General features: G+C 42.7%; 1 protein-coding gene across 3 annotated transcripts in view; it reads left to right on the top strand.

The window, feature by feature from the left end:
• TECPR2 (tectonin beta-propeller repeat containing 2) overlaps nt 1-21176 on the top strand; it is a 140162-nt gene that overhangs the window by 28348 nt on the left and 90638 nt on the right. For all 3 annotated transcript variants that reach the window (XM_030804133.1, XM_030804134.1, XM_030804135.1), the window contains exons 3-4: nt 16304-16432; nt 17469-17600. In XM_030804133.1, the coding sequence (XP_030659993.1) occupies nt 16304-16432; nt 17469-17600 (261 nt within the window). The remainder of the gene's footprint in view (nt 1-16303; nt 16433-17468; nt 17601-21176) is intronic.

Genomic DNA, 21176 nt, shown 5'->3' with positions numbered 1-21176 from the left:
CATTTCTGTTTCCAATAGTAGTTGTTCTTGGCTTACATTTCAGTTTCCTGTTTTATTTTTAAAACATTTTAATCATTTTTCTTTTATGTTCTGTGTTCTTCAATCTAAATGAAATACTTGGGGTTGTTCAGTGCTGTTATGGCTTGTTGTACTTGACTCATTCATGGGCCTACTTCCCTATGGTAATTTCTAGTTATGAGCAATGTGGCTGATCCTAATGTATGAGAACCCTGGGGGACCTGGATCGGGACTGCTCCACAGATGGGGTTTATGTTTACCAATGCCAGGCACCTTGGAGTGCCACCAACATAGAAGCACTTCAGATTAACCGTCTGCGTAGAGCTTTGCTTGGAAAGAGAGAATAAATTCAAACTCCGATGCTGAATGGGGCATGCTTATGATGACGGATTCTTAGGAAAGATTCTTTTGTATTCATTCCAATCGATGCTTGAGATAAGACAGATCTCCTTGCCAGCTGCATTTGCCAGCAAATGGATTTTTCCCTAGCTTACTCCTTCACTGAGGGTTAGGTCCTTGGGATTCTGGCTTGGCAGAGAATATCAGCTCCAGCTCCCTACTATCTACTCAGCTCTGAAAACCAAGGCTCCAGAGGTGTGCCAGATGGTTACAGGGTAGCCTGTAGCTTCAGGGCTGGCTTCTGTTTTAGTTTGGGAGCATTCTTTTTGGTGTTTGGGTCCTGTGGATTTTCCATACTTTCTTGAAAATTCAGCTATGCATTTGAAAGGCTGCGTTACATATTTCACTCAGCGTTGCCAGGTGTTCAGAGAGGGGTGTTTTGGGACAGCTAGGCTATTGTATTGTGCAAAATTGAAGCCTCGTATTCTTTTTTTTTTTTTTTTTTTTTTTTTTTTTTTTTTTTTTTTTGAGACGGAGTCTCGCTCTGTCCCCCGGGCTGGAGTGCAGTGGCGCAATCTCAGCTCACTGCAAGCTCCGCCTCCCGGGTTCACGCCATTCTCCTGCCTCAGCCTCTCCGAGTAGCTGGGACTACAGGCGCTCGCCACCATGCCCAGCTAATTTTTTGTATTTTTTAGTAGAGACGGAGTTTCACCGTGGTCTAGATCTCCTGACCTCGTGATCCGCCTGCCTCGGCCTCCCAAAGTGCTGGGATTACAAGCGTGAGCCACCACGCCTGGCCTCTATTTCTATATGAACTGTAGTGAAGTGTTAATAATCTGACGTCTGGGATGTTTTGCTTCTTACATCAACAACTATGACATTTATTAATTATCAACAATTATCATCAATATTAACATTAACTCAAGCTCATTGGTTACATTACAAAGAACATTGATACATTACAAAGCACACATACAAGCACTGCACACCAATATTGAGGCTTCCAGCCCCCTCTACATGATCATTTATTTATTTTTGAGACAGAGTCTCAGTCTGTTGCCTAAACTGGAGTGCAGTGGCATGATCTTGGCTCACTGCAACCTCCGCCTCCCAGGCTCAAGCGATTCTCCTGCCTCAGCCTCCCAAGTAGCTGAGATTACAGGTGTGCACCACTACCACCTGGCTAATTTTTGTATTTTTAGTAGAGATGGGGCTTCACCATGTTGGCCAGGCTGGTCTCGAACTCCTGACTTCAAATGATCCACCTGCCTTGGCCTCCCAAAGTGCTGGGATTATAGGCGTGAGCCACCACACCTGGCCATGATCATCTTTATTTTGGAACTATTCATTCAGAAAAATTTCACAGCTATTTTGAACTTGTGCTGTGACATGGCAAAATCTCTAGTAAATCATTTTAATTCCTGATATGTTCATTTTACAATAATAAATTTCTAAGGAAAATGTTTTCAACTTCTTGCCACCATGTCAAGACTCTGCATTTTAAAACATATTACATCGCATTTTCCCTTCAAAACAATGTCAGTGAATTCTGTTAAAGGTATCATCCATCTCATGTTATCCAGCTCCAGATCATAAAGTTTCCCTCATTCTCCTTCCTTTCCACAAACCTACCAAATCCTCTCTCACCAAGTCCTTTGGGTTAATTCACGGAGAAAGTATTGAGCACAGAGGCAGAGCAGGGACTCTGGAGAGTGTCACATTTGTGTGTGAATCCTGACTCTTGATTTTCGCTATCTTTGTAACCTTAGACAAATTACTACCAGGCACGGTGGCTCACACCTGTAATCTCAGCACTTTAGGAGGCTAAGGCAAGATCACCAGAGTCCAGGAGTTTGAGACAAGCCTGGGCAACACAGCAAGACCCTGTCTCTACAAAAAATAAAAAATTAGCTGGGTGTGGTGGCACACACTTGTATTCCCAGCTGCTCGTGGGGGCTGAGGTAGGAGGATCACTTGAGCCTGAGAGGTCAAGGCTGCAGTGAGCCATGATTGGGCCACTGCACTCAGCCTGGGTGACAGAGCAAGACCCTGTCCCAAAACAAACAAACCAAAAAACAAATTACTTAACCTGTCTGGAGCTCAGTCCCGTATTTGTAAAATGTGGATAACTACAGCACCTTCCCTTATAGAAAGTTGTTTGAGGACCCAGTTATACATTTAAAGTGCTTAACACATTACCTGCCACAGGAAAACAAAGACAAGCTGCTGTCCTGTTTTCTTTGTTGCTGTCATCCTTCTCACAAGGTCTCGATGGAGTCTGTCTTCATCAAGGTTTCACTGCTCTCATGCCTGTTCTGTTTACCCCTTTTCTAGACTGGGCCCTTACTTGCCTTAGCCTGAGCTATTGTGAAACACTCCCAGCGGCTTCCTGACTTGCCCCACTCCCTCCTTCCTCCGTCCTGCTCCTAATCGTGTTTGTCAGAAATGCCTCTGACTGATACACTGGCAAAATCAGAAATCTTCAAGGGATCCCCCTTTTTCTTACTGTAGCTTAAGATCTAAATCTCTTAACCCAGATCACGATCTGACACTAGATATATTTATAGTCCATGAAAATACCCTGAAAGCTTTAAAGTACCAGATGAAAGTGAGCTCCTTCATTACCACCTCCACTCACTGTAGGCGGCTTTTCATGTGCCTGTCTCGGTGCAACAGCTAAGCTTTAAGAGGGCTGGGACTGTGACCTACTTTATTTTGTATTGTTATAGCATTTCACTTGGTACTCAGAGCAAGGAGGTATATTTGTTTCTTGCATATTTGGCAGATTGATTACTATATAAATTAGTATATTGAAGATTAAAATGGTTTACTGAAGATCTCGCCATATATCTTAGTAAGATCAAAACAGTTGTGTAATTTTTCTGAATGAATACTTTCAAAATAAAAAAGACCACTCGGATAGACTAGAAGCCTGGACATCTGTGAGCAATGCTTATACATGCGCTTTTTAATAAACCAACATGTTGGGCTGGGCACGGTGGCTCACGCCTGTAATTCCAACACTTTGGAAGGTTGAGGCGGGCGGATCACAAGGTCAGGAGTTTGAGACCAGCCTGACCAACATGGTGAAACCCCGTCTCTACTAAAAATACAAAAATTAGCTAGGCATGATGGCGTTTGCCTGTAATCCCAGCTACTCAGGAGGCTGAGGCAGGAGAATTGCTTGAACCCGGGAGGCAGAGGTTGCAGTGAGCTGAGATTGTGCCATTGCACTCCGGCCTGGGCGACAGAGTGAGACTCTGTCTCAAAAAAGTAAAATAAAATAAACCAACATATTAAACTTTAATAGGATTATTGATCTGAAAACCAAAACATGGTAGGAATTCGTTTATAAGTCATATTTAGATGCATCATCTTATAATCCTCTCAGCAAAACCTGTGGGGCAGGCAGATTATGGATAACAAGTGTTCACTTCGTGAATTGTCCCTGTTAGGTAAAGTAGAACTTGGATCTGGGGCAGCTCTTGTGACTCCAGATTACTGGTATTTGAGCAGGTGTTGGGGGAAATACCTCTCTTGTTGAAGTTCTTTAGTACTCTTTTTTCTTTTTCTTTCTTTTTTTTTTTGAGATGGAGTCTTGCTCTGTTGCGCAGGCTGGAGTGCAGTGGCGCAATCTCAGCTCATTGCAACCTCTGCCTCCTGGGTTCAAGCTACTCTCCTGCCTCAGCCTCCTGAACAGCTGGGATTACAGGCACACGCCACCATGCCAGGCTAATTTTTGTATTTTGAGTTTCGCCATGTTGGCCAGGCTGGTCTTGAACTCCTGACCTCAGGTGATCTGCCCACCTTGGCCTCCCAAAATGCTGGGATTACAGGCATGAGCCACTGCACCCAGCCCATGTTGTAATAAGAGCTCAGTATATTCATCCTTGATTGATCAGCATTTTCTTCATTAGAAATGAGGTGGGGGTTTTTTGTTCTTGTTTTTGTGTTTTCATTTCAAAGATTAAAAACCTAGAAAGGAAGGAGAGTATTTGGGGAAAATGGTGGAAGAGGAAGCACCAGTAATCTGTCTCCACACCTAGACATCAATTGTACTGGCAGGATCTGTCTGATGTAACTATTTTGGAACTCTGAAGTCTATTGAGGCTTACAAATTCTTGCTTGGATGGCAAATTGTGGTTAATTTTGGTCAGTTTCAACTCCTAGCTCAGTAGCAGCTATGCACTCCCCAACCCCAATTCTGTGGAAAGCAGCTATGCGGATGTTCCTAGAGCTTGCACACAGCTTGTGGGAGCCAGAATAGACAAAAAGCATCTTGTCCTCTAAATATTTGGGGTCTGTGCTCTGACTGCTGATTGCTACTTCTAATCATAGAGGTACAGACAAAGAGATGGGTGGCAATTGTCATTACACCTCTCTCATTATTGCAAGTTCTTCCCCCTCCAATTAACAAGACTTCCAGGGGATTTAAAGAGCTAATGGTCCTGCTCCCTTGCTTCACTTTTATTTTTTCCCATTTGGGAGCCAGATATTAGAGAATATGACATTGAAAAGCAACTGCATATAAGGGGAGAATTAAGAAGTGACTGTGCATCCCTAGGAAAAGGTATAGGCACAGAAAAGACCTGAGAAGACCCTAAGTTTATACCCGAGACTGATCTTTGGCACAGACGGCCTACAGTAATCAAAAAGAATCACACACACATCCATACACAGAATAACAAAACCCAGTAAACTTGGAAACAGGAGGATCTGATTTTCTGAATTACCACAGTATTAGATTCAAATGTTCAGTTTTCAACAAAACAAATCACGAGGCACACAAAGAAACAGGAAAGTATGCTCCTCCAAGGAGAAAAAGAAACCAACTGAAACTGTGAGACCACATGGTAGACCTACTAGAAAAAGATTTTAAAACCACTCTCTTAAAGATACTCAAACAACTAAAGAAGATGTGGGGCTGGGCACGGTAGCTCATGCCTGTAAACCCAGCACTTTGGGAGGCCAAGGCAGGTGGGTCACTTGAGGTCAGGAGTTTGAGACCAGCCTGGCGAAGATGGTGAAACCCTGTCTCTACTAAAAATACAAAACTAGCTGGATGTGGTGTTGTGCACTGGTAATCTCAGCTACTTGAGAGGCTGAGGCAGGAGAATCACTTGAACCTGGGAGGCAGAGGTTGCAGTGAGCCGAGATTGTGCCATTGCACTCCAGCCTGGGCAACAGAGTGAGGCTCCTTCTCTAAATAAATAAATAAATAATAAGATGTGGAGAAAGGTAAAACAGTGTATGAAGGCTGGGTGTGGTGGCGTACACCTGTAATCCCAGCATTTTGGGAGGCAGATCAGTTGAGGCCAGGAGTTCAAGACCAGCCTGGCCAACATGTTGAAACCCGGGTCATCTCTAGTAAAAAAGACAAAAATTAGCTGGGTGTGGTGGCACAAGCCTGTAGTCCCAGCTACTCAGGAGGCTGAGGCAGGAGAATCACTTGTACCCGGGAGATGGAGGTTGCACTGAGCTAAGATCATGCCGCTGCACTCCAGCCTGGGCAACAGAGAGAGATTCTGTCTCAGAAAAAAAAAAAAGAAAAGAAAAGAAAGAGGAAAACAGTGTACGAATAAAACGTAAATATAAATAAAGAGATAGAAACCCTAAAAAGAAACTGAAAATAATTCTGGAACTGAAAAATACAATAACTGAAATGAAAAATTCACTGGAGGGATTCAAAGGCAGATTTAAGCAGGCAGATGAAAGAATCAGTGAATTTGAAGATAAGATATTAAATTTATCAAGTCTGAGAAACAGTAAAACGTTTGAAGAAACATGAACAGAGCCTAAGGGACCTGTGCGTCATCATCAAACAGACTAACATGTTTTCTGGGAGTTATAGAAAGAAATGAAAGTGAGAGAGAGATTATTTGAAGAAATAGTATCTGGAGGCTTCCCAGATTTGACGAGAGACGTGGATATAAACATCTAGGAAGTTAAATGAACTCCAAGTAAGATGAACTCAAGGACATCCACACCAAGACACATTACAATCAAACTCCCAAAAGCGAAAATCAAAGAACCTTTGGGCTGGGTTCAGTGGCTCACACCTGTAATCCCAGCACTTTGGGAGGACAAGGCAGGAGGATCACTTGAGTTAGAGCTCAGCCTGGGCAATATAGTAAGACCTCATCTACTAAAAATCAAAAAAATTAGCTGGGCGAGGTGGCATTTGCCTGTAGTCTCAGGTCATCGGGAGGCTAAGGTGGGAAAATTGCTTGAGCCTGGAAGATCGAGTCTGCAGTGAGCTACGATTGAGGCACCGCACTGCAGCCTGGCCTATAGAATGAGACCCTGTCTCAAAAAAGGATTCAGCCTGAGGAAGCTGACTAAAACAAACTTCAGAGAAGAGAGAAATGCCTCATCATATACAAGAGACCCCCCAATAAGATTATAAGCAGATTTCTTATCAAAAACTTTGGAGGGGCCAGGTGCAGTGGCTCACATCCATAATCCCAGCACTTTGGGAGGCCGAGGCAGGTAGATCTCCTGAGGCCAGGAGTTTGAGACCAGCCTGGCCAATGTGGCAAAACTCCGTCTCTAAAAATACAAAAATTAGCCAGGCATGGTGGCGTACGTGCCTGTAATCCCAGCCATCTGGATGCCTGAGGCACAAGAATCGCTTGAACCTGGGAGGCAGAGGTTGCAGTGAGCTGAGATCAGGCCACTGCACTCCAGCCTGGGTGACAGAGCGAGAATCTGTCTCAAAAAACAAAACAAAACAAAACAAAAGTATGGAGGCAAGAAGTTTGGAGGCAAGAATACAGTGGGCTGATATATTCAGTGTTAAAAAAAAAAACAAACCCTGTCAACTAAGCATCTAATATCCAGCAAAACTGTCCTTCAGAAGTGAGAAAGAAATTAAGATATTCCCAGGTGAACAAAAATGGAGGGAGTTCATTAGCCACAAGACCTGCCCTGCAAGAAATACTCAAGTGAGTCCTGCAAGGGGAAATTAAAGGATATTAAACAGTTACTCAAAGCCATATAAAGAAATGAAGATCTTGGCTGGGCACGGTGGCTCATGCCTGTAATCCCATCACTTTGGGAGGCCGAGGCGGGTGGATCATGAGGTAAAGAGATCAAGACCATCTTAGCCAACATGGTGAAACCCCATCTCTACTAAAAATACAAAAATTACCTAAGTGTGATGGCTTGTGCCTGTAGTCCCAGCTACTCAAGGAGGCTGAGGCAGGAGAATCACTTGAACCCAGGAGGTGGAGGTTGCAGTGAACTGAGATCCGGCCACTGCGCTCCAGCCTGGCGACAGAGCAAGACTCCGTCTCAAAAAAAAAAAAAACAAACAAAGAAAAAGAAATGAAGATCTCAAAAGTGAAGGATATGTGCAATTATAAAAGCTAATATTACTGTAATAATGGTTTATAATTGCATTTTTGTTTTCTACATGATTTAAGAGACTTTTTTAAAAAAATTAGTCTAAAAGCTAGTATTATTGTAATCTTGGTTTGTAAATCCACATTTTCTTTTTTTTTTTTATTTTTTGAGATGGAGTCTTGATCTGTCACCCAGGCTGGAGTACAATGGTGCGATATGGGCTCACTGCAACGTCTGCCTCGCAGGTTCAAGTGATTCTTGTGCCTCAGCCTCTCAAGTAGCTGGGATTACAGGTGTGTGCCACGACACCCAGCTAATTTTTGTATTTTTAGTAGAGACGGGATTTCTCCATGTTGGCTGGGCTGGTGTTGAACTCCCGACCTCAGTTGATCCGCCCACCTTGGCCTCCCAAAGTGCTGGGATTATAGGCGTGAGCTACTGTGCCCAGCCCACATTTTGTTTTCTATATAATTTAAAATAAATTTTTTGGTAAAAGAATTTCTAAAGCGTTTAAAATAATTATTTACTTTATGGTTTGGGGCACACAATTTGTAAAGGTATAATTTTGTGGTATCAGTAAGCAAAAAGGTTGACCAAGCTGTAATGGAGCGGAGTTTTTCTGTGTTATTGAAATTAAGCTGATAGAAATTTAAATTAGTGTTATAACTTTAGGATGTTAAATGTAATCCCCATGGTAATGACAGAGAAAATCACTGTAGAATATATACAAAAGGACATGAGAAAGGAATTTAAATATTTTAATGTACCCCCAAAAATCAACTAAACACAGGAGTAGACGGTATTGCAGGAAACTAGGGACAAAAACCTTCAGGCATATACAAAACAACAAAATGACAGGCCAGGCGCGGTGGCTCACCCCTATAAAACCCCAGCACTTTGGGAGGCCGAGGCGGATGGATCATGAGGTCCGGAGTTCAAGACCAGCTTGGCCAAGATGGTGTAACCCCATCTCTACTAAAAAACAGAAAAATTAGCCAGGCGTGGTAGCAGGCACCTGTAATCCCAGCCACCCAGGAGGCTGAAGCAGAGAATTGGTTGAACCCAGGAGACAGAGGTTGCAGTGAGCCAAGGTCACACCATTGCACTCCAGCCTGGGTGACAGAGTGAGACTCGTCTCAAAAAAAAAAGGAACAGAATGATAGAAATAAGTCCCTCTTTATTGGTTAATTACCTTAAATGTAAATGGATTAAACTCTCCAATCAAAAGACAAAGATTGTCAAAATGGATTTTAAAACCAATCCGGGCTGGGCGCGGTGGCTCACACCTGTAATCCCAGCACTTTGGGAGGCCAAGGCAGGTGGATCACCTGAGGTCAGGAGTTCGAGACCAGCCTGGGTAACATGGTGAAACCCCGACTCTACTAAAAATACAAACATTAGCTGGGTGTGATGCTGCATGCCTGTAATCCCAGCTACCCAGGAGGCTGAGGCAGGAGAATTGCTTGAACCTGGGAGACAGAGGTTGTAGTGAGCTGAGATTGCACTATTGCACTCCAGCCTGGGCTACAAGAGCAAAATTCCATTTCAAAAAAAACAAAACAAAAAACAATCCTACTATATGCTATATATAAGAGACTCACGGCCAGGTGCAGTGGCTCACGCCTGTAATCCCAGCAGTTTAGGAGGCCGAGGCCAGCGGATCACAAGGTCAGGAGATCGAGACCATCATGGTTAACACGGTGGAACCCTGTCTCTATTAAAAAATACCAAAAAATTAGCCACACTTGGTGGCGGGTGCCTGTAGTCCCAGCTACTCAGGAGGCTGAGGCAGGAGAATGGTGTGAACCCAGGAGGCGGAGCTTGCAGTGAGCTGAGATCGCACCACTGTACTCCAGCCTGGGCAACAGAGCGAGACTCTGTCTCAAAAAAAAAAAAAAAAAAGAGAGACTCACTTTAGATCCAAATGTTGCTGGTGAAAGGATAGAAAAAGATATTCCATGCAAATAGTAATGAAAAGAGATCGGGGTGGCTATTCTACTATCAGACAAAAAGAGTCACAGAATTGCAGGAAGAAATAAACAGTTCTACAATAAAAGTTGGAAACTTTTAATATCCCACTATCAATAATGGATAGAAAAATAAACTTTACATGATAAACCAACTAGATTTAACAGACATTTATAGAACATTCTACCCAATAACAATAGCATACATTTTCTCAAAGGTACATGGGATGTTTTCCAGGATAGACCGTATGTTAAGCCACAAATTAGTGTCAATAGATTTTAAAAGATATACAAAGTATCTTCTTATTGCAACCACAACAGGATAGAGTTAGAAATCAGTAACAGAAGGAAAATTGGAGAATCCACAAATTTGTGCAAATAAACTGTATACTCTTAGTTAACCAGTGGGTAAATAAAGAAATTACAAGAGAAATTTAAAAATACTTAAAGATGAATGACAATGAAAACAGACATACCAAAATTTATGGGACAGTGAAAACAGTGCTGAAGGGGAAATTTATAGCTTTAAATATATACGTTAAAAAATAAGAAAAATCTCAAATCAACAACCTAAACTTTACCATTTAAGGAACTAGAAAAAGAAGAAAAACTAAACTCAAAACTAGCAGAAGGAAGGAAATAATAAGATTAGAACAGAAGCAAAGGAAATAGAGACTAGAAAACAATAGAGAAAATCAGTGAAACCAAAAGTTGAATTTTTGTAAAAATCAACAAAATTGACAAACCTTTAGCCAGATGGATCAAGAAGAAATGAGAGAAGACACAAATGATTAAAACCAGAAACAAAGTAGACCCTTACTATTGATTCAACAGAAACAAAAAGGATTACGACAGGATGGTGATCTGTTGAATACCAACAAATTGGATAACCTAGATGAAATGGACAAACCCCTAGAAACACAAAACCTACTGAGACTAAACCATGAAAAAATAGAATACCTGAGTAGATCTATAACTAGTAAGAGGATAGAATCAATAATCAAATATCTCCTTGTAAAGAAAAGCGCTAGACACGAAGCCTTCACCAGTGAATTTAACCAACCATTTAAAGAAGAACTAACACTATTTCTTCTCAAATTTTTCCAAACAGTTGAAGAGGAGGGAATACTTCTGAATTCACTCTGTGAGGCTAGAATTATGCTGATACCAAAACTAGAAAAGATACCACAAGAAAAGTACACATCAGTATCCCTCATGAACACTGATGCAAAAATCTTCAAGAAAATACTAGCAAATCAGATTCGCAGCATATTAAAACGATTATACACCATGACCAAAGTGGGATATATTTCTGGAATGCAAGGATGGTTCAACATATGAAAGTCAGTTACCTAATATGCTGTTTTAACAAAATGAGGGACAAAACCACATGGTCAACTCCACTGGTGCATAAAAAGCATTTGACAAAATTCAACACACTTTTACGGTAAAAACACTCAACAAACTGGGAATAGAAACTACCCCAACATAATAAAAGCCATATATGAAAAACAGTGAACAATTATACTTAATGGTAAAAAACGGAAAGCTTTTCCTCTAAAGCTTTTGTCACTTCAGTTCAACACAGTGCTGGAAATTTTAGCCAGAGTCATTACCCAAGAAAAAGAAATTAAGAGGCATCAAAATTGGGAAGGAAGAAGTAAAAGTATCTCTGTTTGCAGATGACACGATCTTGTATGTAGAAACCCTAAAGATTCCACAAAAAATTGTTTGAACTAATACATGAAACTGGCATAGTAGCAGCATACAAAGTCAATGCACAAAAATCAGTTGCATTTCTAAACACCAACAATGAATAATATGAAAAAGAAATTAAGAGGAAAATTCCACTTAAAATGGCATTAAAAAGAATAAGGAGGTGAAAGACTCATACAATGAAACATGAAATATTGCTGAAAGAAATTAAAGACATAGGTAAACAGAAACACATTATATGTTGAGAGATTGGAAGACTTAATATTGTGTGTTTGTTTTTTTGGAGACAGGGTCTTGCTCTGTCACCTAGGCTGGAGTGCAGTGGCACAATCACAGCTCACTGCAGCCTCAATCTCCTAGGCTCAAGTGATCCTCCCACCTCAGACTCCCAAGTAGCTAGGACTACAGGCATGCACAACTATGGCTGGCTTTTTTTTTTTTTTTTTTAATTTTTTGTAGAGATGGGGTCTCACTATGTTGCTCAGGCTGGTGTTGAACTCCTGGGCTCAAGTGATCCTCCTGCCTTGGCCTCCCAAAATTGTGGGATTACAAGCATGAGCCACCCCGTCTAGCCTGACTTAATATTGTTAAGCTGTTCATACCACCCAAAGTAATTTATAAGTTAATTCAATACAATTTCTTTTTTTTTTTTTTTTTGAGATGGAGTCTCGCTCTGTAGCCCGGGCTGGAGTGCAGTGGCGCGATCTCGGCTCACTGCAAGCTCCGCCTCCCAGGTTCACGCCACTCTCCTGCCTCAGCCTCTCCGAGTAGCTGGGACTACAGGCACCCGCCACCATGCCCGGCTAATTTTTTTGTATTTTTAGTAGAGACGGGGTTTCACCGTGGTCTCAATCTCCTGACCTCGTGATCCACCCGCCTCGGCCTCCCAAAGTGCTGGGATTACAAGCGTGAGCCACCGCGCCCGGCCAGTTCAATACAATTTCTGTCAAACTCCCAAGGCTGTTTTTTGGCTTGGGAGTTTCAGAATATAAAAATTTATTCTAAAATTCATACAGGATCTCAGGAGACCCTGAAAAGCCCCAACAAACCTGAAAAAGAACAAAGCCAGAGATCTCATACTTCCTGAACTTAAAACTTAACTGCAAAAATGCAGTCATTAAAACAGTGTATTGGACTTGGCTGTGGTATGAAGAAATAAGAAGAAAAAGAAGAAGAAAACAGCGTGATACATAAAAATAGACATAGAGACCAATGAAATCAATAGCCCAGAAATAAACCCTCTTATATAGTCAAGTGAATTTTTTTTTTTTTTTTTGAGATGGACTCTCACTCTCTTGCCGAGGCTGCAGTGCAATGGCGCAATCTCTGCTCACTGCAACCTCCACCTCCTAGGTTCAAGTAATTCTCCTGCCTCAGCCTCCCGAGTAGCTGGGACTACAGGCATGTGGCACCACACCTGGCTAATTTGTGTATTTTTAGTAGAGACAGAATTTCGTGTTAGCCAGGCTGGTCTTGAACTCCTGACCTCAAGTGATTCGCCTGCATCAGCCTCCCAAAGTGCTGGGATTACAGGTGTGAGCCACCGTACCTGGCCCAGTCAAGTGATTTTTGATAAGGACATGAAGATTGTTCCACAGGGAAAGGACAGTCTTTTCAACAAATGGTATAGGGGAAACTGGATAGTCACATGCAAAAGAATGAAGTTGGACCCTTATCTAATATTACATTCAAAAATTAACTCAAAATGGCCAGGGCCTGGTGGCTCACACCTGTAATCCCAGCACTTGGGAGGAGTTTGAGACCAGCCTGGCCAACATGGGGAAACTCTGTCTCTACTAAAAATATAAAAAATTAGCCAGGTGTGGTGATGCACGCCTGTAGTACCAGCTACTCCGGAGGCTGAGGCATGAGAATCACTTGAACCCGGGAAGTGGAGGTTGCAGTGAGCCAACATTGTGTCACTGTACTCCAGCCTGGGCAAGAGGGGGGACCCCGTCTTAAAAAAAAGAAAAAAAAACTCAAAATGGATTAAAGACCTAAATGTAAGAACTAAAACTATGAAACTTTTAGAAGAAAACATAGGACAAAAGCTTCACAACATTGGATTTGACAATGATTTGTTGGATATAACATCAAACGCATAAGCAACATGGAAAAATAGACAAATTGTACTTCGTGAAAATTTAAACATTTTTGTACATCAAAAACACTATCAACAAAGTAAAAAGGCAGCCCACTGAATAGGAGAAAATATCTGGAAATCATATATCTGTTAAGGGATTAATATTCAGGGTATATAGAGAACTCTTAAAACTCAACAATGAGGCCAGGCATGGTGGCTCACGCCTGTAATCCCAGCACTTTGGGAGGCCAAGTTGGGCAGATCGCTTGAGGTCAGGAGTTCAAGACCAGCCTGGGCAACATGGTGAAACCCCGTCTCTACTAAAAATACAAAAATTAGCCAGGCATGGTGGTGCGTGCCTGTAATCCCAGCTACTTGGGAGGCTGAGGCACGAGAATCGCTTGAACCTGGGAGGTGGAGGTTGCAGTGAGCCAAGGTTGTGCCATTGCACTCCAGCCTGGGTAACAGAGCGAGGCTCCGTCTCAAAAACAAACAAACGGACAAAAAACTCAACAATGAAAAACCCAATTAAAAAATGGGCAAAGGACTTGAGTAGATGTTTCCCCAGAGAGGGTAAACAAATGGCCAATAAGTACATGAAAAATGACCATCACTAATTATTAGGGCATGCATGTCAAAACTATACCCCACACCCATTAGGATGGCTACTGTCAAAAAATAAAAGGAAATAACAAGGGTTGCTAAGGATGTGAGGAATCGGAACCCTGGTGCATTGTTCGTAGGAATATAAAATGATGCAGCCACTACTAGAAAACAGTATGTGCTGGGCGCAGTGGCTCACGTCTGTAATCCCAGCACTTTGGGAGGCCGAGGCGGGTGGATCATGAGGTCAGGAGATCGAGACCATCCTGGCTGACACGGTGAAACCCCGTCTCTACTAAAAATACAAAAAATTAGCCGGGCATGGTGGCGGGCGCCTGTAGTCCCAGCTACTCGGGAGGCTGAGGCAGGAGAATGGCGTGAACCTGGGAGGAAGAGCTTGCAATGAGCTGAGATTGTGTGTGCCACTGCACTCTCAGCCTGGGCAACAGAGCGAGACTCCCTCTCAAAAAAAAAAAAAAAAAAAGAAAACAGTATGGTGGTTGCTCAAAAAATTAAAAATAGAATTACCATATGATACCAAAATTCAGTCCTGAGTAGGGTATGTACCCAAGATAATTGAAAGCAGTATCTCAACGAGATGTGTGTACACTCATATTCATAGGCACCTTATTCACAGTAGTTAAAATGGGGAAGCAACCCATGTGTGTCCATCAATGGATGAATGGATAAACAAAATGTATTATGTACATACAAGAGAATATGACTACGTCTTAAAAAGGAAGGAGTTCTGATATGTGCTATAACACGGATGAACCTTGAAGATACTGTGTTAAAGAGATAAGCCAGCAGAAAAAAGACAAATACTGTATGGTTCCATTTGTATGAGGTATTTACAGTATTCAGAATCACGGTAAAAAGAATTTGAGGAGATTAAAAAAAAAAAGAGTAGTCAAAATCATAAAGACAGAAAGTAGAATGGTAGTTGCCAGGGGCTGGGGGGAGGGATGAATGGGGAATTATTCTTTAATAGGGTCGGTTTCAGTTTTACAAGATTAAATAGTCCTGGAGATGGATAATGGTGATGATTGCAGAGCATTATGAATGTATTGAATACCACTGAAATGTATACTTTAAAAAGGGATACTGGTAATTTTATGTTATGCGTATTTTAACATTAAGAAATTGGGAGATGAGGGCTGGGCATGGTGGCCCACACCTGTAATCCCAGCATAAGGGATTTGGGAGACCAAGGTGGGCAGATCACGAGGTCAGGAGATCGAGACCATCCTGGCTAACACGGTGAAACCCCATCTCTACTAAAAATACAAAAAAAGCGGGGCATGGTGGCGGGTGCCTGTGGTCCCAGCTACTCGGTAGGCTGAGGCAGGAGAATCGCTTGAACCCAGGAGGGGGAGGTTGCAGTGACCCAAGATCGCGCCACTGCACTCCAGCCTGGTGACAGAGTGAGATTACGTCTCAAAAAAAAATTAAAATTGGGGGATGAGGGCAGGGTGCAGTGGCTCATGTCTATAATCCCAGCACTTTGGGAGGCCAAGGCTGGAAGATCCCTTGTGCCCAGGAGATCGAGACCAGCCTGGGCAATATAGTGAGACCTTGTCTCTACAAAAAAATTTTTAAATTAGCTGGATGTGGGGCACATGTCTGTAGTCCCAGCTACTTGGGAGGCTGAGGTGGGAGGATTGCTTGAGCCTGGGAGGTTGAGGCTGCAGTGAACTGTGATTGCACCACTGCCCTCCTGCCTAGGTATATTTGTTTTTTGTTTTTTGTTGTTGTTGTTGTTTCTTGTTTTTTGAGACAGAGTCTTGCTCTGTCGCCCAGGCTGAATGTAATGGCACGATCTCGGCTCACTGCAACCTCCGCCTCCTGAGTTCAGGTGATTCTCCCTGCCTCAGCCTCCCGAATAGCTGGGATTATAGGTACCTGCCACCACGCCCAGCTAATTTTTGTGTTTTTAGTAGAGACGGGGTTTCGCCATGTTGGCCAGGCTGGTCTCGAACTCCTGACCTCAGGTGATCTGCCCGCCTTGGCCTCCCAAAGTGCTGGGATTACAGGCGTGATCCACCATGCCCAGCCCTGTTTTGGTTTTTGTTTTTTCAACAGATGTAATTTCTGACTTGTATACCTTTTCAATGAAGAATATGTATGGACTGCAGCCTGATGAAGTTTTTCACTCCTTTGGTAATGTCCTCCTTGTTTTACATTTTCAAAGCCTGCATAGTTACAGATTCATTTGTTTTCAACGTTTCCCCAGGGGAAGACGGAATCTATCACTGTGGTGAAGCTGCTGAGCTGCTTTGATGACCTGGTGGCAGCAGGCACAGCCTCTGGAAGGGTTGCAGTTTTTCAACTTGTATCTTCATTGCCAGGGAGAAATAAACAGGTGAGTACTCATGATCTTAACACGTGTTAACTTCTTGGCAAATTCCTCATGGATTTTTAAAATGAGAAATCCTCATCTGCTTAGAAAGTTTGTGCTCAGAGAAAGCCGGGCACGACTTTCTCTGCCCGGGCTTATGCCTGTAAACCCAGTACCTTGGAAGGCCAAGGCAGGCTGATCATGAGGTCAAGATATCAAGACCATCCTGGCCAACATGGGGAAACCCCATCTCTACTAAAAATACAAAATTTGGCCGGGTGCGGTGGCTCACACCTGTAATCCCAGCACTTTGGGAGGCTGAGGCAGGTGGATCACGAGGTCAGGAGATCGAGACCATCCTGGCTAACATGGTGAAACTCCGTCTTTACTAAAAAATACAAAAAATTAACCGGGTGTGGTGGCAGGTACCTGTAGTCCCAGCTACTCGGGAGGCTGAGGCAGGAGAATGGCATGAACCCGGGAGACAGAGCTTACAGTGAGCAGAGATCACTCCACTGCACTCCAGCCTGGGCAACAGAGTGAGACTCCATCTCAAAAAAAAAAAAAAAAAGAAAAAAAAATACAAAAATTAGCTGGGCGTGGTGGCAGGTGCCTGTAGTCCCAGCTACTCGGGAGGCTGAGGCAGGAGAATCACTTGAACCCAGGAGGCAGAGGTCACAGTGAGCCGAGATTGCGCTATGCTACTGCACTCCAGCCTGATGGACCGAGACTCTGTCTCAAAAAAATAAAAATAATGCTCAGAGAAGCTTAACACTGTGCTGTTTATAATTGGAGAACATTTTTGTGCTGGGTTGGACACTTGGCATAAAGTACATGTGGGTCATTTCATTTTTGCTTAATATTCTCAAGGTATGCTCTCTGTGGGTTTTGAAGGTGACTAGGCAGATGGAACCTTGTGCAGGGTTCTGCTTGGAAAACGAGATTGGGAAAACCAGCTCTTCCCTAACTAGGCGCGATTGTATACCTTTTCCATGTAGCCCCAGCTCACAGCATTTATCCTTTTCTTTTTTTTGTGTATATTTTTATCCCTTGTTCATAGCTTCGGAGATTTGATGTCACTGGTATTCACAAAAATAGCATTACAGCTCTGGCTTGGAGCCCCAATGGAATGAAATTGTTCTCTGGAGATGACAAAGGCAAAATTGTTTATTCTTCTCTGGATCTAGACCAGGTAAAATTATTTTCAGAAATACTGTTGGCTCTTGCCTTCTTACATTTGGAAAAACTATATTTATAATTGTATTTTTAGTCAGCTTGTATTCTTGATCATCATCCCTTTATAATCTCAATTGTTATTTGTAACATTTACTTTTGTAGACTTATGTTTTATAAGCTTCCACTTCTATGACTAAGGAGTTGGCCTACTGGAACATTCACTTTTTTCATTCCACTGTTGTGTATTACTTCTACTTGGAAAAGAAGCTATTATTATTCCTACTTCCTTGAAAGGTTAGTAGGAGTGATGCCAAGCACTTCTGAATCCTAACTGTGGACAAGTCAGTGATTTCAATGGATGGAGGACTCTCTGCCAGCCACCTGGCCTGTGTGAGATGACCTCAAGTGATACGAAGTGGCAGAGGAGAAGGTTAGGTGGCAGTACGGTGAAGATGAAGAAACTGGAGCTCCAAGAGATCCAGGAACTGCTCCAGGGGTGCAGGCTTGCCACCTCACAGAGCTTGCTTTCAAACCGTGCTTCTGCTTCAACGCCCGTGCCTTTTCCACTGCACGTGTGGCTTGATGATCTGCTGGGTTTTATTTGTTTTGTCATGTGTCTGCAACCAAACTGAACTCCTTGGTGGCACAGTCCTTTCTTTTTCTCATTTGTAGCCTTCATTCCTAGAGCACTGTAGGAATTCAGCAATTTTTTTTTTTTTTTGAGACAGAGTCTCGCTCTTGTCGCCCAGGCTGGAGTGCAGTGGCGCGATCTCAGCTGGTTACAACCTGCACCTCCCAGGTTCAAGCGATTCTGCTGCCTCAGCCTCCCAAGTAGCTGGGATTACAGGGACCTGCCATCATGCCTGACTAATTTTTGTATTTTTATAGAGACGGGGTTTCACCATGTTGGTCAGGCTGGTCTTGAACTCCTGACCTCAGGTGATCTGCCCACCTTGGCCTCCCAAAGTGCTGGGATTACAGGTGTGAACCACCACGCCCGGCCAAGAATTCAGCAATTATTAGCTGCATGACTTTCAGTCCGTCTGATCCAAGACTGACCTATTACAAATATTCTCTAGTAGCAGTTCTCAGGATTTGTAGTCACAGAATCCCTTTACACTCTTAGAAAGAGGACCCCAAAGCATTTTTGTTTATATGGGTTATCTCTACCGAGTACACCGTGTTAGAAGTTAAAACTGAGAAATTTAAAAATATATATATATTTTTGAGATGGAGTCTCGCTCTGTTGCCCAGGCTGGAGTACAGTGGCGCGATCTTGGCTCACTGCAACCTCTGCCTCCCGGGTTCAAGGGATTATCATGCCTCAGCCTCCTGAGTAGCTGGGACTACAGGCACCCGCCACCATGCCCGACTACTTGTTTGTATTTTTTGTAGAGATGGTGTTATACTGTGTTAGCCAGGATGGTCTCGATCTCCTGACCTCGTGATCCTCCCACCTCAGCCTCCCAAAGTGCTGGGATTACAGGCTTGAGCCACTGTGCCTGGCCGAAATTTAAAAATATTTTACTTTGAAATAATAAATCCATAATATCTGAACATAAGTGACATATTTTGTGAAAATATCTCTATATCTCTATTTTCAAAACAGGTGAGAAGAGTGAGTGGCATTGGTTTATATTTTTACAAATCTCTTTATTATCTGGCTTAATAGAAGATGACTGGATTCTGCATTCAATCTGTTGCCACACATTGTTTTGATTGAAGTATATAAAGAAAAACTGGCCTTACACAGACATGTAGTTGGAAATGGGAGGAGTATTTTGTTAGCCTTTTCAGATAATTGTGGACATTCTTTAATAATATCCTCATATTGACAAACGGTAGTTGCTTTAAAGGTTACAGTGACAAATGACAAATGGTAGTTTCTTTAAAGGTTAGTAAAAATGTGGAATCTGAAACCACATGGATGAATTTTTCCTACTCTGTTACATTAAGATCTACTTTGCCCATGTTGGATTTTGTAACATTATGTATTGGTCACTTATAAAATACTATTCACAGAGTGATGCAGATCTTCCAAATGTTGACACTTTTTTTTTTTTTTGAGACGGAGTCTTGCTCTGTCGCCCAGGCTGGAGTGCAGTGGCGCGATACTGGCTCACTGCAAGCTCTGCCTCCTGGGTTCACGCCATTCTCCTGCCTCAGCCTCCCAAGTAGCTGGGACTACAGGCACCCGCCACCACACCTGGCTAACTTTTTGTATTTTCAGTAGAGATGGGGTTTCACCGTGTTAGCCAGGATGGTCTCGATTGCCTGACCTCGTGATCCGCCTGCCTCGGCCTCCCGAAGTGCTGGGATTACAGGCGTGAAGCACCGCGCCCGGCCAACACTTTTTTTTTTTTTGAGACATGGTCTTACTCCTCTCACCCAGGCTGGTGTACAGTAGTGCAATCATGGCTCACTGCAGCTTTGAGTTCCCAGGTTCAGGTGATTCGTCCACCTCGGCCTCCCAAATAGCTGGGACTACAGGTACACGCCACCATGCCCAGCTGATTTTTTGTATTTTTCTAGAGACAGGGCTTCGCCATGTTGCACAGGCTGGTCTTGAACATCTGGGCTCAAGCAATCTGCTCACCACAGTCTTCCAAAGTTCTGGGATTACAGGTGTGAGCCACTGTGCCAGCTGATAAATTTGCTAATACGATATCAAAAAAATACTTTCGTTAACATCAACATCATTGTAATCGGGAAAGTCTAGCTATAAGGAATCATGTCAAGTTCACAGGGACAGATAACAAGTTTTCAGATTGCTAATCTTTGTGTGAGAGCAACAAATACCATTACTTGTTTTCCTTGAAGTGAGAGGCTTTTGGGTTTTTTTTTGTTTGTTTGTTTGTTTGTTTTTAAGAAAATGTCTGCTAAATACCCACATTTGAATAATTACGGCATTTCAAATAAAAATGGTGTTTTGTGAAAAAAGCAGCTGGCTCAGCTCATAGCTGCAACAGTTGCACAAGTGCTTTTCCTTGAGAGAACCACTGAGTGTATTTCAGTGTGCAGCAGAAGGGAGAATACAAAAGTACCTGTTCTCTGGCCAGGTGTGGTGGCTCACACCTGTAATCCCAGCACTTTGGGAGGCCAAGGCAGGATGATCACTTGAGCCCAGGAGTTTGAGACCAGTCTGGACAACATGGCAAAACCCCGTTTCTACCAAAAAACATATAAAAATTAGCCAGGTATGGTGGTGCACACCTGTAATCCCAGCTACTCTGGAGGCTGAGGTTGGAGGATCACTTGAGCCTTGGAGGTGGAGATTGCAGTGAGCTGAGATTGCACCACTGCACTCCAGCCTAGGCCAAGAGCCAGAACCTGTCTAAAAAAAAAGTTTGCAACATTTTCATGTAATGGAAATTTCTTTATCTTGATTTTGGTGTTGGTTACATGACTATAAATTTGTCAAAATTCATAGCATTGTATACCTAAAAAAGGACAAAATTTACTTTTAAGTTTTACCAACAAATCTGATCACTGCCCGCTGCTTCCCTCACAAAATGCCAGTGATGTTACAGCAATATTTCTGAAATAATTGATGAAACTTTTCGTATATATATTGGATTTCATATATATGAAA

The sequence above is a fragment of the Nomascus leucogenys genome, chromosome 22a, assembly GCF_006542625.1.
Source record: "Nomascus leucogenys isolate Asia chromosome 22a, Asia_NLE_v1, whole genome shotgun sequence".
Lineage (NCBI taxonomy): Eukaryota > Metazoa > Chordata > Mammalia > Primates > Hylobatidae > Nomascus > Nomascus leucogenys.
Note: the sequence above shows the minus strand (reverse complement) of the source record. Positions and strands in the feature narration are given on the sequence as shown.